General features: G+C 43.9%; 2 protein-coding genes across 3 annotated transcripts in view; one reads left to right on the top strand and one right to left on the bottom strand.

Moving 5' to 3' along the window:
• Positions 1-16,254, top strand: part of PDSS2 (decaprenyl diphosphate synthase subunit 2) — a 164,143-nt gene that overhangs the window by 27,296 nt on the left and 120,593 nt on the right. The window lies entirely within an intron of this gene.
• LOC135982300 (uncharacterized) lies at positions 11,269-12,978 on the bottom strand. Its single transcript, XM_065588306.1, has 2 exons — positions 12,434-12,978; positions 11,269-11,517 (listed from the first exon to the last, which is right to left on the bottom strand). The coding sequence occupies exons 1-2, from the start codon at positions 12,915-12,917 to the stop codon at positions 11,306-11,308; spliced, it is 696 nt and encodes a 231-aa protein (XP_065444378.1). The 5' UTR covers positions 12,918-12,978; the 3' UTR covers positions 11,269-11,305.

Genomic DNA, 16,254 nt, shown 5'->3' with positions numbered 1-16,254 from the left:
AATTAACATGGCACATATTAAATGGATTAAAAACTGGCTAACTGATAGGTCTCAAAATGTAATTGTAAATGGGGAATCATCATCAAACAGATGTGTTTTGAGTTCTTGGCCAATTAGGATGGGGGATTCTATCCTGGGAAACAGTGACTCTGAAAAAGATTTGGGGGTCATTGTGGATAATCAGCTGAACACGAGCTCCCTGTGTGACGCTGTGGCCAAAAGAGCTAATGCAATTCTGAGATGCATAAATGAGAATCTTGAGGAGTAGAGAAGTTATTTTACCTCTGTTGGGCACTGGTGTGACTGCTGCTGGAATACTATGTCCAGTTCTGGTGCCTACAATTTAAGAAGGTTGTAAATAAATTGGAGAAGGTTAAAAGAAGAGCCACAGGAATGATTAGAAATCCCCTTTATAGTGATAGACTCGAAGAGCTCAATCTGTTAAGCTAAACAAAGAGAAGGTTAAGGAGTGACTTGATTACAGTGTGTAAGTACAGTAACTCCTCACTTAATGTTGTAATTATGTTCCGAAAAATGCAACTTTAAGTGAAACGTTGTTAAACAAATCCAATTTTCCCATAAGATTTAATGTAAATGCCGGGGGTTCAGTTCCAAGAAAATTTTTTTGGGCAGACAAAAGGCATTATATACTGTACAGTACTATACTGTACTGTGGTTGGGAAGTGCCCCTGGCTTACCCCACACAGGCACAGCCCGCTGCAGGCAAGGACACTAGGAAGCACCTTCGCAGCAGCAGCGGCAGCTTCCCCGGAGAAGAACAGGCGCTGACATTGCCGGGGGATGCCCCAGGCCCACCTCTTCCTGTCCTCACTCCACTCCAGGCCCACCTCTTCCCACCCCCACTCCACCTCCTCTCCGGAGCACACCATGTCCCCACTCCTCCCCCTCCCTCCCAGAAAGTCCTAAACGCTTGGGGGAAGTTCTGGGAGGGAGGGGGAGGAGGCAGAGAAGAGGAACTTGTGCAATGCTCCCTTGTAAAGTCACTGCTCTTCCACAGAATCTTACAAGCAGTGGATAGAGCAGCGGGGAGGGATAGCTCCGTGGTTTGAGCATTGGCCTGCTAAACCCAGGGTTGTGAGTTCAATCCTTGAGGGGGCCACTTAGAAATCTGGGGCAAAATAAAAAATTGGTCCTGCTAGTGAAGGCAGGGGGCTGGACTCGATGACCTTTCAAGGTCCCTTCCAGTTCTAGGAGATGGGATATCTCCATTAATTTAGAATTTTAGCCAAACGATGTTACAAGAAAGCATTGCACAACTTTAAACGAGCAACAACGTAACTTTGAAACAATGTTAAGCGAGGAGTTACTGTACCTACAGAGGGAACAAATATTTAATAATTGGCTCGTCAATCTATCAGAGAAAGGTATAAAATGATCCAATGGCTGCAAGTTGAAGCTAGCCAAAATCAGACTAGAAGTAAGGTGTAATTTTTTTAAACGGTGAGAGTAATTAACCACTGGAACAGTTTATGATGGGTTAGTTTACCAAGGGTCAATTGGCCAATTGGCTGTTTTTCTAAAAGATATATTCTATGAATTATTTTGGGGGAACGTCTATGGCCTGTGTTATAAAGGAAGTCAGACTAGTTGATCACAGTGGTCCCTTCTGGCCTTGAAATCAACAAATCTGTGAGTCATGAAAAGTGTTAATGTGCTCTGCCTCATCCTCTTAACTACCTACCCAGTCCCTAGACTAGTGGACTTCCTCAGTATGAGATACAGGGAAGGAGGAGATGCATAGCTATTTTCTACAGCTTCCTCTGGCTCTCTTGTCCCTTCTTCTCCCAGTACACTCACAAGAGGAACTCTGCAGATCAGGCCCGTGGGTAGATTAATTCTTTATGTTCAAGGTAGTGCTGCTGACATTGACTCCAGATTCAAACATCTGTACAGTCAGGACATAAATTGTTCCTGGTTCTCTTTATTCTTTTAACTTACATACAACAATAAGTCCTCAGCCAATGATCTGGTTGCTTTTTTGCAATGATGAAAATGCACACATCTCAGATGATGGAGTTTTCTCCCCACTCCTTTGACTCTCCTACCAGCCATGCTGAGTCAGAGGAATCTACAAGGAAATTTTAACCTGCATGAAAGTAGATTTCGCCGTAGTCTTTGATTTATACATGGCCAGTATTTCTCAAAACCACACCTCCGTAGGCCTTTTCTTACTAGACAGAATGGTTCTGCTTTGTGTGGTTTAAAAAAAAAAAAAGTTCCTTTCAGTTGTTTGTTCTTGGATTCTCTTTGTGCAGTTTATACTTCTAGTAGAATGGATGTTGAATGCTCAAGACAATGTGGGTATATCTACACTGCAAGTGAAAGTGCAGGTAGTCATATCTGTGCTAGCTTTAATCTAGCTAGGATGGGCAACAGAATTGTAGACATAGCGGCATGTGCTTCAGGTCAGCCTAGCAACCAGAATACAAACCAACCAGGGACCCTGAGTATATAATCTGGTTGCAAGCCTATGCTGAAACCCGTGCTGCTATGCTACTATTGTTACCCATGCAAAGTAGATTAAAGTTAGCACAGGTGTGTCTACCCATGCTACAGTCATGCTTTCATTTGCAGTGTAGACGTTCCTTCAATCTCAGAGACTGTGGGTTTAGATTAGAATACCTTTTAATCAGTATGTGATGTTGACTTTATGAACTTTTTCAGTTATTTTTTCTCAAGGAATTGAAAAGCTTGTGTTAAGTATGTTCAAAGCACATCATTCTAGTTTCTTTCATTGCCCATGTTCCGCTTTTAAAGAAGGTAAAATAAATCTGTGGTATAGGCATTGGTTTGTCTTCGGTTGTTTTACTTAAAAACACGGTCTATTTGAAAGGAAAAGCCTAGTTTGAGAAATTGAGTCTGATGTTCCTTTGTGGGGAAGAATATTCTAATTTGTCCATTTCTTTGTGAAAGCAGTGGTAGTATGAGATGACTTGTAGACACACTGATTTTTTTCACTGTCAGCTATGTCATTGTATGCAGTTTCTGTGGCCTTTAAATAGTATTGGGTTAAAATTATGTTTAAGTACAAAGAAACTCTCAAACAAAGGATAGCTGTAGTACAGTCTTTTTTTATAATGCATAACAATGTTACTTTATCACTTTTTAAAATACCTTGCTGCTTCAGGCCTTTTATGCTGTTTTATTTTTGAGGGACTAAGTAGGAATTGGGAGGCAGTAGAAGTGTTTCAATTTTGTATCCTGCAGCTTCATTACCTAAATGAAGGTACTAAAATACATGTATTTGTCATGTACTATGTATAACTAAAATGTATACACATAAAGAAACTCCATGTAACTGATTTGTGAGGGTTCTGTGCACCAGACAATTCCATTAGACAAGTATTTTCAATAAAATACTTTGAGCCCCAAATCTCTGCTAATTTGGGAGTTTAATGGTTTTTTTCCCCCAAAACTTATTTGCCTATGAATCATACAAAAAGGAGGGTAGCATTAACATGAAATAATAGAAGCAAATTGAAGTTTACCCTTTGATAAGAAGAGATTTCCTCTTGGTTTAAAAGTGACACGATTAGCTGTTCACAATGATACGGGGGGACTCTTTCAGTACAGTCTGCAGGAATTTAACAGTGCAGCTCCTATTAACAATGTGAATTGCATAGTTAAATATTCAGCATGACATATGGGGATTTATCACATTGTATCAGTTATTAATATGTGAACCTACACTCTATTGGACAAACCTAGGAGCAAAACCTTAAATGCAATGTGGAGTGTTCTTCTAATCTTGCCAGGCTTTTTAATGCAGAAGCACTCTTTCATTTCTTCCCCTACCTGCCCCCGGCTTCCCACCCAAAAAAATCTTCAGGTCAGAGTTGATGATGTCCCTGTATAGACTTAGGCTTTTGAAGGGAACAGCCAGGAAGCTGAGTATTAAAGACACATTATTTCCCTAAGGTCAAACAGACAGTCTGGCAAGCTAGGACAGAGGAAATCAGGACATTGGCTTCTAGAGGTATCAAATCCTGGATTGTGTCCTTTAGGCTGTTGACTGCCAGGAGACAATAGAGGATGAACTCTGTTTTGCTGGCACACTGCAAAAGACACTTGTGCTTCAGCACAGATGTGATTGTATTGAGTAATTCTCCTCTGCTTGCAGAAGGCAAATGGCATGGTAATGCAACATGGGAAGAGGAACAAAAAATGTTACCAGAGACTCATAGATTCCAAAGCTAGAAGGGACCATTAAGATCCTCTTTATGACCTCCTGTATAATACAGGCCAAAGAACTTCCCCAAAATAACCCCTAGAGCATATCTTTTAGAAAAACATCCAATTTTGATTTTAAAATAGTTTCAGTGGTTAATTACTCTCGCCATTTAAAAATTTGCACCTTTTCTCCAGTCTGAATGTGACTAGTTTCAGCTTCCATCCATTGGATCATGCTATTCCTTTCTCTACTAGATTGAAGAACCCATTATCAAATATTTGTTCCCCAAGTAGGTGCTTACAAACTGTAATCAAATCACCCCTTAACCTTTTTTCTTTAAGCTAAATAGACTGTGCTCCATGAGTGTCACTAAAAGGCATGTTTTTTAATCCTTTAATCATTCTTGTGACTCTTCTCTGAACCCTCTCCAGTCTATCAATATCATTCCTGAATTGTGCACAACAGAACTGGACACAGTATTCCAGCAACAGTTGCACCAGTGCCAAACCCAGAGGTAACATAACCTTTTTACTCATATTCAAGGTTCCCCGGTTAATGCATCCAAGGATTGCATTAGCTCTTTCGGTTAGTTGCCCTGGGAGCTCATGTTCAGCTAATTATCCACCACAACCCCCAAATCTTTTTCAGACTCACCGTTTCTCAGGATAGTGTAGCCTATTGTGTTTAGCAGTATTGAAACGCATATTGTTTGTTTGCTCCCAGCTTACCAACTGATCCAGATTGCTCTGTTTTAGTGACCTGTCCTCTTCATTATTACCACTCCCCCAATTTTTGTGACATCTGCAAACTTTATCAGTGATGATTTTATGCTTTCTTCCATGTCATTAAAAAAAATGTTAATAGCATAGGGCCAAGAATGGATCCCTGAGGAACCCAACTCAAAACACACCCGTTCTATAATGATTCCCCATTTACAGTTGTGTTGAGACCTATCAATTAGCTAGCTTTTAATCCATTTAATGTGTGCCATATTAATTTTAGATATTTTATTAATCTTTCTAGCTTTTTAATCTAAATGCCACTCGATAGTAAGTCAAAGTTTACCCTTTTTAAATATTAGCACAATATTGGCGAAAAACATTGGCTTTTTTCCACTCTTCTAGAACTTCCCTGGTGTTCCAAGGAAGCTCCCCAGCTAGCAATTTTAAAACTCTTGGATGCAAAATATCTGGACCTGCTGATTTAAAAATATGTCTCTGCTCAAGGCAGTTGAGACATTAAGAATGCCAGACACTAACCACCATTGCCATGTTGCAAGAGGGGCAATGTTTTAAATCTTGGTGACATGGCGTTTGCAGATCATTGTCGGAGGTAAAGCCGTTCGACGTGGAGAAGTGGGAAGAAGACCTATCAACTACCTACCAAAAGTTTTGGGGGTTTTGTTTAAATAGCCAGTGGTCAAAGGAAACCTAATTAGAACAATAACTACTGTATGCTTACTATAAATAACACTACTACTAAGTTACACAGTCATAAAGACACAGACTCTGGAGGGGTTCTGTCTTGCAACTGTGGGTGGTAAGAAGGAATTGAGTGGCGGTTGAGGCAACTCTACACTTTATGCCATCAGCTACACGGGTCAAGCAGTCACCTAATGCACAGGTCCAACCACAAAGGAGACTGCTATTAAGAATCTGTGTGGACAATCACCAAAAGAAGAACAATTAAGAAAAAGCTAACTAAGTCCATTTGAGGCATCTCAATTTTTGGGTACCCAACTAGACACACCTTCAGAGTCTGATTTCTAAAGGGTAGATGCTCAGTGTTGTCTGAAAAATCAAGCTCCCTAAGGTGTCTTAAGTTGTATGCCTAAAAATTGAGGTAACCAAATCACTAGGGCTAGATTTTTAGAGATTAAAGAGTTCCATGATATTTTAAGATTAGCTCTTGAAATAGTTTAATTTTTTCGTGGATAATTACTAAATGAATGGATGAAAAGTAAGTACACCTCTACCCCGATATACTGTGACCCGATATAACACGAATTTGGATATAACGCGGTAAAGCAGTGCTCGAGGTGGGGCAGCTGCGCACTCCGGCGGATCAAAGCAAGTTCGATATAACGCGGTTTCACCTATAACGTGGTAAGATTTTTTTGGCTCCCGAGGACAGCGTTATATCAGGGGAGAGGTGTAGGAGTTGCTATATTTGAATTTTAGTAAGGTATTTAATGTTATATTTTGAAAGACATTGCTCTTAAAATTGATTTGTATTGACTTGGATAGAACAGTGTTGGCTGATTGGCTAACAAAAGCATTGAAAAATAGTGAAATATAGAGTGGAGCAAGGCTGTATCGAACACCAAATTATCTTTTGAGATAGTTTAGAAGTGAAAGTCAACAGCATAGTATTTAAATTCACAGCTGATGTGATTTTGGGAGTAGATGCAAAAACCAATGAGGACAGAAAAATAATGCAGAGCTCTAAAGGGGTTTGAAATATGGGCAGAAAATTAAAAAAATTCCACTTGGAAAACTACAGTTAAATATATGTAGGGAAAAACTTATCTGAAACACACACATGCTAGAGAAATAGTAAATTTTGAAGGAGACCTGGGGCTGATATCAGATAGCATATTAAATGTATTTGCAATAGTATGTGGTAGCAAAAAGCAAAATATATGCTGTACACACAAACACATAAGACAGGGAGCTAATTCTCCCTCTGTGTACAGCTCTGGCATGACAGCCTCAAATGTTGCACCCAATTCAGGACACCATTTTACCAAAAAGATATTGACAAATTGGAGGGAGTTGAGAGAAGAGCAACAAAAATTATCAGGGGACTTGAAGGAGAGACTAGCGACAAATAATTCAAATAGTTAAAAATGTAAGGTTTGGCTAATTGATGATTTAAGGTAAGGCGGGGGAAGGGAACATAAGAGTCTACAAAATTAGAAGAATGTAAACAGCAACAAGGGAGAGAAATTATTGTGGAAATACAAGGAGGTATAACTAGCAATTACAGGCATTAGTTTAAGTTTCTACAGACTTAATTTAAATGTCAAAAAACCTTTAGATTTAGTGAGATTGGTTAGGTTGTGGAATAGTTTCAAGGAAAGCACTTGAGACATTTAAAACAAGACAGGGAGCAAATGTACAATAGTGAACAGTTCTACAGTAGCAGAGAGCAGGGGGAAAACACTAGGTCTTTTCAGTTTCTCACTAAGGGTATGTCTACACTACGAAATTAGGTCGAATTTATAGAAGCCGGTTTTATAGAAATCAGTTGTATACAGCCGATTGTGTGTGTCCCCACATAAAATGCTCTAAGTGCATGAAGTTGGCGGACCGCGTCCGCAGTAGTGAGGCTAGCGTCGACTTCCGGAGCGTTGCACTGTGGGTAGCTATCCCACAGTTCCCGCAGTCTCCGCCGCCCATTGGAATTCTGGGTTGAGATCCCAATGCCTGAATGATGCAAAACAGTGTCGCGGGGGGTTCTGGGTACATGTCGTCAGGCACCTCCCCCTCCGTCAGAGCAACGGCAGACAATCGATTCGCGCCTTGTTACCTGGGTTACCTGTGCAGACAACATACCACACCAAGCATGGAGCCCGCTTAGCTCAGCTCACCGTCACCATGTCCTCTGGGTGCTGGCAGACGTGGTACTGCATTGCTACACAGCAGCAGCAAATTGCCTTTTGGCAGTAGATGGTGCAGTATGACTGGTAGCCTTCATCGGCGATCTGGGTGCTGGTGTAGGGATATTAAAGAAGGTACTAACAGTGATTCCCCCAAGTGACAGTGACCCTCTCATAATTTGGCCCCCACACTTTAAAATCCAACAGTTTCACCAAGTACAAAAATCTCTTGGGTCTTCTGTTAAAACGTGTAAGCTACTGTCGGTAGAAACCATTGATTATATCTATCCTGTGAAAGATATTTTACTACTATGTAAAACTTACAAACAAGTTAACTGACTTTGTTCTTGAAGTAATTGATACAATGTAAACAAACACTATAAGCTGTTAAGTGACTTTCACTTCATTCAATGGCTCCTAGGACAGACCCCCACCCTCTGTGATTAAAGGGCCGGGAGTCTCAAATGAATTAGCACACACTCTGAAAGTGGTGGAGACAGTAAATTAAAATATGGTTAAGGGATGGAATGTATGCTGATGAATGCTTGATATACATGGATGGTTAGGGAGGTGCCAGCCTAGAAAAGGAGTATCCATCGGCCGAAGAATGTGTCAAGTGGATGACCAGAAACCCCCGGAGGGTAAACTGGGACCCACCCATCACCTGGAAGGATGAGAAACACAAACTTTGGACAGTGTGGAGCCACCAGGAATGTGCCACTTTGGACAGGAATGTGCCATCTGCTGATTGAGTCAGCAACAGCAGGATGAAACAGCTCCCATAGAATAACATAGGAACTAATTCCTATAAGAATGGACTCTAAAGACTGATGACTTTGAGTCTCTGGTTCTGCTGCCAGCCACTAGGAGCATCAGGTGCACCTGACACAGACTCGGCTCCATCCTCATAACCAAGATACCTGGCCAGTAACTTGGCATGAGCAACTTCTAGGCTGGTAACTATAACACCTATACAGAACTTAAATGAATGATTGTGTGAATGAATCTCTCTCTCTCTCTCTCTCTCTCTGTGTATATATATATATGTATGTGTGTATGTATAAGAAATAAGTAGTCAAACAACGTTGTTTACTTTTATCTTTTGCTTTATCAGTATATTTACAATAAATGTGGCATCTTTGCCTTATCCCTCTTAATAAGATCCTGCTGGTTTTTATTCTATTGGTATAACGCTGGCAGACGTGGGGCTGCATTGCACACAGCAGCAGCCCCTTGCCTTTTGGGAGAAGATGGTATATTACGACTGATATCCGTTGTCATCGTACTGCAGTGGCTGTCAATCATGAGCACCTGGGCAGTCTCGATGATGATGGCTATCAGTCGTAGTATGCTATTTTCTGCCAAGCGCCCAGTATTTTCTGCCAAGCACCCAGAAGATGCCGAGGGCTATCAGTCATGCTGCACCGTCGTCTGCCAGCTTAAGATGTAAAAAATAGATTTGTTCTGTATTCATTTGCTTCCCCCTCCCTCCGTGAAGGCCTGCTAAACCCAGGATTTTGAATTCAATCTTTGTGGGGGGCCATTCTGTGTGACGGTTGTTTGTGTTTCTCCCTGATGTACAGCCACCTTTGTTGATTTTAATTCCGTGTACCTGTACGCCATGTCGTCACTCTCCCCTCCCTCCGTCCGTCAGATAGTAGTTTTGCGCCTTTTTTCAGACCAGACGCCATAGCACTGGGATCATGGAGCCCGCTCAGATCACCGCGGCAATTATGAGCACTATGAACACCACGCGCATTGTCTTGGAGTATATGCAGAGCCAGGACATGCCAAAGCAAAACCAGGACCAGCCGAGGAGGCGATTGCAGCGCGGCGACGAGAGTGATGAGGAAATAGATATGGACATAGATCTCTCACAAAGTACAGGCCCCAGCAATGTGCAAATCATGGTGTTACTGGGGCAGGTTCATGCCGTGGAACGCCGATTCTGGGCCCAGGAAACAAGCACAGACTGGTGGGACCGCATCGTGCTGCAGGTGTGGGACGATTCCCAGTGGCTGCGAAACTTTCGCATGCGTAAGGGCACTTTCATGGAACTTTGTGACTTGCTTTCCCCTGCCCTGAAGCACCAGAATACCAGGATGAGAGCAGCCCTCACAGTTGAGAAGCGAGTGGCGATAGCCCTGTGGAAGCTTGCAATGTCCGACAGCTACTGGTCAGTCGGGAATCAATTTGGAGTGGGCAAATCTACTGTGGGGGCTGCTGTGATCCAAGTTGCCAGGGCAATTGAAAGACCTGGTGATATCAAGGGTAGTGACTCTGGGAAACGTGCAGGCCATGGTGGATGGCTTTGCTGCAATGGGATTCCCAAACTGTGGCGGGGCGATAGACGGAACCCATATCCCTATCTTGGCACCGGAGCACCAAGCCACCGAGTACATAAACCGCAAGGGGTACTTTTCAATGCTGCTGCAAGCCCTGGTGGATCACAAGGGACGTTTCACCAACATCAACGTGGGATGGCCGGGAAAGGTACATGATGCTCGCGTCTTCAGGCACTCTGGTCTGTTTCGAAAGCTGGAGGAAGGGACTTTCTTCCCGGACCAGAAAATAACTGTTGGGGATGTTGAAATGCCTATAGTTATCCTTGGGGACCCAGCCCTACCCCTTAATGCCATGGCTCATGAAGCTATACACAGGCAGCCTGGACAGTAGTCAGGACCTGTTCAACTACAGGCTGAACAAGTGCCGAATGGTAGTGGAATGTGCATTTGAATGTTTAAAAGCGCGCTGGCGCAGCTTACTGACTCGCTCAGACCTCAGCGAAGAGAATATCCCCATTGTTATTGCTGCTTGCTGTGCGCTCCACAATATCTGTGAGAGTAAGGGGGAGACATTTATGGCGGGGTGGGAAGTAGAGGCACATCGCCTGGCTGCTGATTACGCGCAGCCAGACACCAGGGTGGTTAGAAGAGCACAGCAGGGCGCGGTGCGCATCAGAGAACCTTTGAAAACGAGTTTTGTGACTGGCCAGGCTACGGTGTGAAACTTCTGTGTTTCTCCTTGATGAACCCTCCGCCCCATCCCCCCATCCGGTTCACTCTACTTCCCTGTAAACCAACCACCCCACCCTCTCCTCCCCCTTCGAGCACTGCTTGCAGAGGCAATAAAGTCATTGTTACTTCACATTCATGCATTCTTTATTAATTCATCACACAACTAGGGGGATAATTGCCAAGGTAGCCTGGGATGGGTGGGGGAGGAGGGAAGGAAAAGGACACACTGCAGTTTAAAACTTTAACTCTTATTGAAGGCTAGCCTTCTCATGCTCGGGCAATCATCTGGGATGGAGTGACTGGGTGGCCAGAGGCTATGGAACTTGGGGAGGAGGGCTGTTGGTTACACAGGGGCTGTAGCGGCGGTCTCTGCTCCTGCTGCCTTTCCTGCAGCTCAACCATACGCTGGAGCATATCAGTTTGATGCTCCAGCAGCCGGAGCATCGACTCTTGCCTTCTCACTGCAAGCTGACGCCACCTATCATCTTCAGCCCATCACTTGCTCTGTTCATCCCGCGATTCAGCCCACCACCTCTCCTCTCGTTCATACTGTGCTTTTCTGTAGTCTGACATTGACTGCCTCCACGCATTCTGCTGTGCTCTTTCAGCGTGGGAGGACATCTGGAGCTCCGTGAACATGTCATCCCAAGTCCGCCGTTTTCTCCTTCTAATCTTCACTAGCCTCTGTGAAGGAGAAACATTTGCAGCTGGTGGAGGAGAAGGGAGAGGTGGTTAAAAAAGACACATTTTAGAGAACAATGGGTTCACTCTTTCACGTTAAATTTTGCTGTTCACATTACACAGCACATGTGCTTTCATTACAAGCTCGCATTTTTCCTCTTATATTGAGGGCCTGCCGGTTTGGTGTGAGAGATCACTCACGCAGTGCCAGGCAACAGATTTCGGCTTGCAGGCAGCCATGGTAAGCCACAGTCTTTTGGCTTTTTTAACCTTCTTAACATGTGGGAATGGTTTCAAACAGTAGTGCCCTCATTTCCCATACCAAGCACCAGTTGGGTTGGCCATTTAAAATGGGTTTGCAATGTAAAAGGAGGGGCTGCGGTTTCTGGGTTAACATGCAGCACAAACCCAACTAACCCCCCACACCCAATTCTCTGGGATGATCACTTCACCCCTCCCCCCCACCGCGTGGCTAACAGCGGGGAACATTTCTGTTCAGCAGAGCAGGAAGGGGCACCTCTGTATGTCCCCTTAATAAAATCGCCCCATTTCAACCAGGTGACCGTGAATGATATCACTCTCCTGTGGATAACAAAGAGTGATAAGGAATGGATGTTGTCTGCATACCAGCAAACACTGGGACCATACTCTGCCATGCTTTGTTATGCAATGATACCAGACTACGTGCTACTGGCCTGGCGTGGTAAAGTGTCCTACCATGGCGGACGGGATAAGGCAGCCCTCCCCAGAAACCTTTTGCAAAGGCTTTGGGAGTACATGAAGGAGAGCTTTCTGGAGATGTCCCTGGAGGATTTCCGCTCCATCCCCATACACGTGAACAGACTTTTCCAGTAGCTGTACTGGCCGCGATTGCCAGGGCAAATTAATCAATAAATACGCTTGCTTTTAAACCATGTGTAATATTTACAAAGGTACACTCACCAGAGATCCCCTGTGTGCCCTCAGGGTCTGGGAGCACGCCTTGGGTGAGTTCGGGGGTTACTGGCTCCAGGTCCAGGGTGATAAACATATCCTGGCTGTTGGGGAAACCGGTTTCTCCGCTTCCTTGCTGCTGTGAGCTATCTACATTATCTTCATCCTCATCTTCCTCGTACCCCGAACCCGCTTCCCTGTGTGTTTCTCCAGTGACTGAGTCATAGCACACGGTTGGGGTAGTGGTGGCTGCACCCCCTAGCATGGCATGCAGCTCCGCGTAGAAGCGGCATGTTTGCGGCTCTGTCCCGGACCTTCCGTTTGCCTCTCTGGCTTTGTGGTAGGCTTGCCTTAGCTCCTTAATTTTCAGGCGGCACTGCTGTGCGTCCCTGTTATGGCCTCTGTCCTTCATGGCCTTGGAGACCTTTTCTAATATTTTGCCATTTCGTTTACTGCTACGGAGTTCAGCTAGCACTGATTCATCTCCCCACATGGCGAGCAGATCCCGTACCTCCCGTTCGGTCCATGCTGGAGCTCTTTTGCAATCCTGGAACTCCATCAGGGTTACCTATGCTGATGAGCTCTGCGTGGTCACCTGTGCTCTCCACGCTGGGCAAACAGGAAATGAAATTCAAACATTTGCAGGGCTTTTCGTGTCTACCTGGTCAGTGCATCTGAGTTGAGAGTGCTGTCCAGAGCGGTCACAATGAAGCACTGTGGGATAGCTCCCGGAGGCCAATAACTTCGAATTCCGTCCACACTACCCCAATTCCGACACGCAAAGGCCGATTTTATCGCTAATCCCCTCGTCGGAGGTGGAGTAAAGAAACCGGTTTAAAGGGCCCTTTAAGTCGAAAGAAAGGGCTTCGTCGTGTGAACTTGTCCAGTCTTAATTTGATTTAACGCTGCTAAAGTCGATCTAAACTTGTAGTGTAGACCAGGCCTGAGTGATTTTGTTCTGGAATAATTATTTCACTCACAAAATAGAGTAATTCTGGAATAAAGTTACTTCATTAAGTGATTGTTACTCAGGGAGTCAATCTGGAATAGCTATAGCAAAATAGTTTATTCCGTTCTTGCTAGGCTGCTCCATTTCCACATGTAGACAAATCCCTAAGACTTATTTTCCCTCGTAAGGAAAGAAGGGGAGAGTGCAATCGTCATCATTTCAAACATTTAGGGTGGAGGCTCAGACACAACTAGAACATGGTGGTGTACAGACATCCAGATGGAAACCCAGTCATCTTCCTGGAGGAATTCATGGAGAGGCTGCCCAGTGTGGCACTGCAAAGGATACAGTAGTACTTTATTACATGGCCTACATGGAAACAATGGGATTCTCCATGTCTCTTGACCCATAAGTGCAGCCAAACAGATGCTGGATCCTATCTTCAGGCTAGGAATGGATATTGGAAACATCACCAACATATCACTCCCTGCAGTTGGCCACTGCTTCATCCAGGCAGAGATCAGGGCCTTCCTTCTTTCGTGCCAGGGTAGGAAACAACGAAAGCTGGTCTTTCCCTACAAAACATCCTGGACCCTTTAGGTTTTCATGTCACAGTAGGAGAACAAGCTGCCAAAATACAAAGCCAAGGGGCTGATGAGTTAGTACATCAGTAGCATTACCTTTTGTATATTATTATTGAGGCCTTGGCCCTAAGCCATCCACTTCCTGCATACTGAAAAGTTCACCATGGTTTGTGGGTGAACCATACAGGCAGAAAATTAGAATGTTAACAACACAAAAATTGCGAGTCCAACAGCACAAACGATACTTATAGGACTATGCCATTGCAGTAAATGAGGCATGATGAGTCTTCTACTCCTCTGCATCAGTAATCAGAATCATGATAAACAGTTCTCATATAATGACCTGGATAATCAACCCAGACTGCGTAGCCCTGGTGTCAGACCCAAGCATCGACTACTTTCAAGAGATGTCAAGATACTTCACCGATAACATTAGCCAAGTATGTATGGAACTAGCTGGAAAGGAAAATTCCATCCTGGTCTGATTGTATTATACATCCCTCACCTCTGGCTGAATTTGTCCCTATCATGTGCCAAAGCTGAAGAAGGCTTCACAAATATCAGAGCCACAATCTGTTAAATGGGTCCATGCTCCTCCTGGTTGGTGAAAGCCAGTGAAGAACAACTATGCCCACTACTAATGGAAGCCTCCTTCAAAGAATTACAACCTACCTTGAAAAGATTCCTTGAAAAAGGCAATACTTTGCCCAATCCTCAAGAAGCCACCATTGAATCCGGAAGACCTCTCAGTCTCTGTCCCCTCTCCAACTACCCATTCCTGGGCAAAATAATTATGAATCTAGTAACCACGAAGCTTCAGCAACATGTCACATCACCCAACATTGTTGATGCCCCTTAATCAGGGTTCAGACAAGGGCATAGCATAGAGATAGCTCTAGTGACACTAAAAGACGATAGTATGGCCATGGACCTAGGAAAGATCTCCATGCTCATACTGCTGTGCCTCTCTGGAGCTTTTGAAACAGTGGTCCACAAAGTACCATTAAGTATCAGGGGGTAGCCGTGTTAGTCTGTATCTACAAAAACAACAAGGAGTCTGGTGGCACCTTAAAGACTAACCGATTTATTTGGGCATAAGCTTTCTTGGGTAAAAACCTCACTTCTACCCATGAAAGCTTATGCCCAAATAAATCTGTTACTCTTTAAGGTGCCACCAGACTCCTTGTTGTTAAAGTACCATTAACACATCTGCATGACATAGCAGGAGTGGGTGGCTCAGCACTACAGTGGCTCCAGTCGTTCCGCTTCAGCAGAAATCAGAGCGTATCGAAAGGTAACTGCTCCTTCTCACCTTTGGGGTCCTTCAGGAATCCATACTATCCCCCTCTTCTCTTCGATATCTGCATGAGACCAGTGAGAGAATGGTGAGTTGCTATGGGTTAGCTGTTGACACTCTCAACTGTATATCTCATTCTCGACTGATGCCACTACTAAGATGTCAGGATGCTTACAAGGAATCAGCTTGTGGATGATCAGATTGGAAAGGGCAAACACTTTGAAGAATTAAATTAATGTCGTTTCCAACTTCCATTGAAGTATACCGTTCCAATTTGTCAGTGGTGTAAAGCCTCTGGGTCCTGTTAGACTCCTCACTAAGTTTGGATGACTACTTTTGAACATACTTTTTTCCATCTATCACACACTAGGGAACTTTATTCCTTCTTCCCGGATGAGGATCAGGACACAGTTCCATATGCCTTTGGGCACCTCCAGGCTCAATTACTGTAATTCACTGTATCTGAAGCTCAATGTGTGAAGATGATGCATAGGTTCCAGCTGGTAGAGAATGTGGCTGCCTGCCTTCTCTGTGGTTTAGGCTACTGCAAGCACATGCTCAAGTCCTGCCACTGGTTCCCAGACTGCTTCTGATGCCAGTTTAAGGCTTTGGTCCTAACCTTTAAAGCACTTAATGTAATTGAGATGCAATTCATAAAGACAAAATTTTGATCTATGAGCCAGCAAGGCTACTAAGCTCTTCTGGGATAATGCAGATCACAAAGCCCATGAAGAAGCATCTGAGAACTGGGAACAAAACTTTCTCAGTCAAGGGGATCTGGCTGTGGAACAGAATTCCAGAGGAGATTAGATGAATTCAGTGTCTGACTCTTTAGGAAATATTGCAAAACCTTCCTCTTTGAAAAGGCTTTTCCGCTATAAGAATGGCACTCTCAGCATTGACATCCTTGTCTACCCAGATATTCACAACCAACAAAAAATGGAATCAAATCAATCTAAAAACAAACACCCGCTCCAGCAGAAAAAGTGTGTACACAAAG

This window comes from Chrysemys picta, chromosome 3 (genome assembly GCF_011386835.1).
Source record: "Chrysemys picta bellii isolate R12L10 chromosome 3, ASM1138683v2, whole genome shotgun sequence".
Lineage (NCBI taxonomy): Eukaryota > Metazoa > Chordata > Testudines > Emydidae > Chrysemys > Chrysemys picta.
The sequence above is the reverse complement of the archived record's forward strand: the minus strand, read 5'-3'. Positions and strand labels throughout refer to the sequence as shown.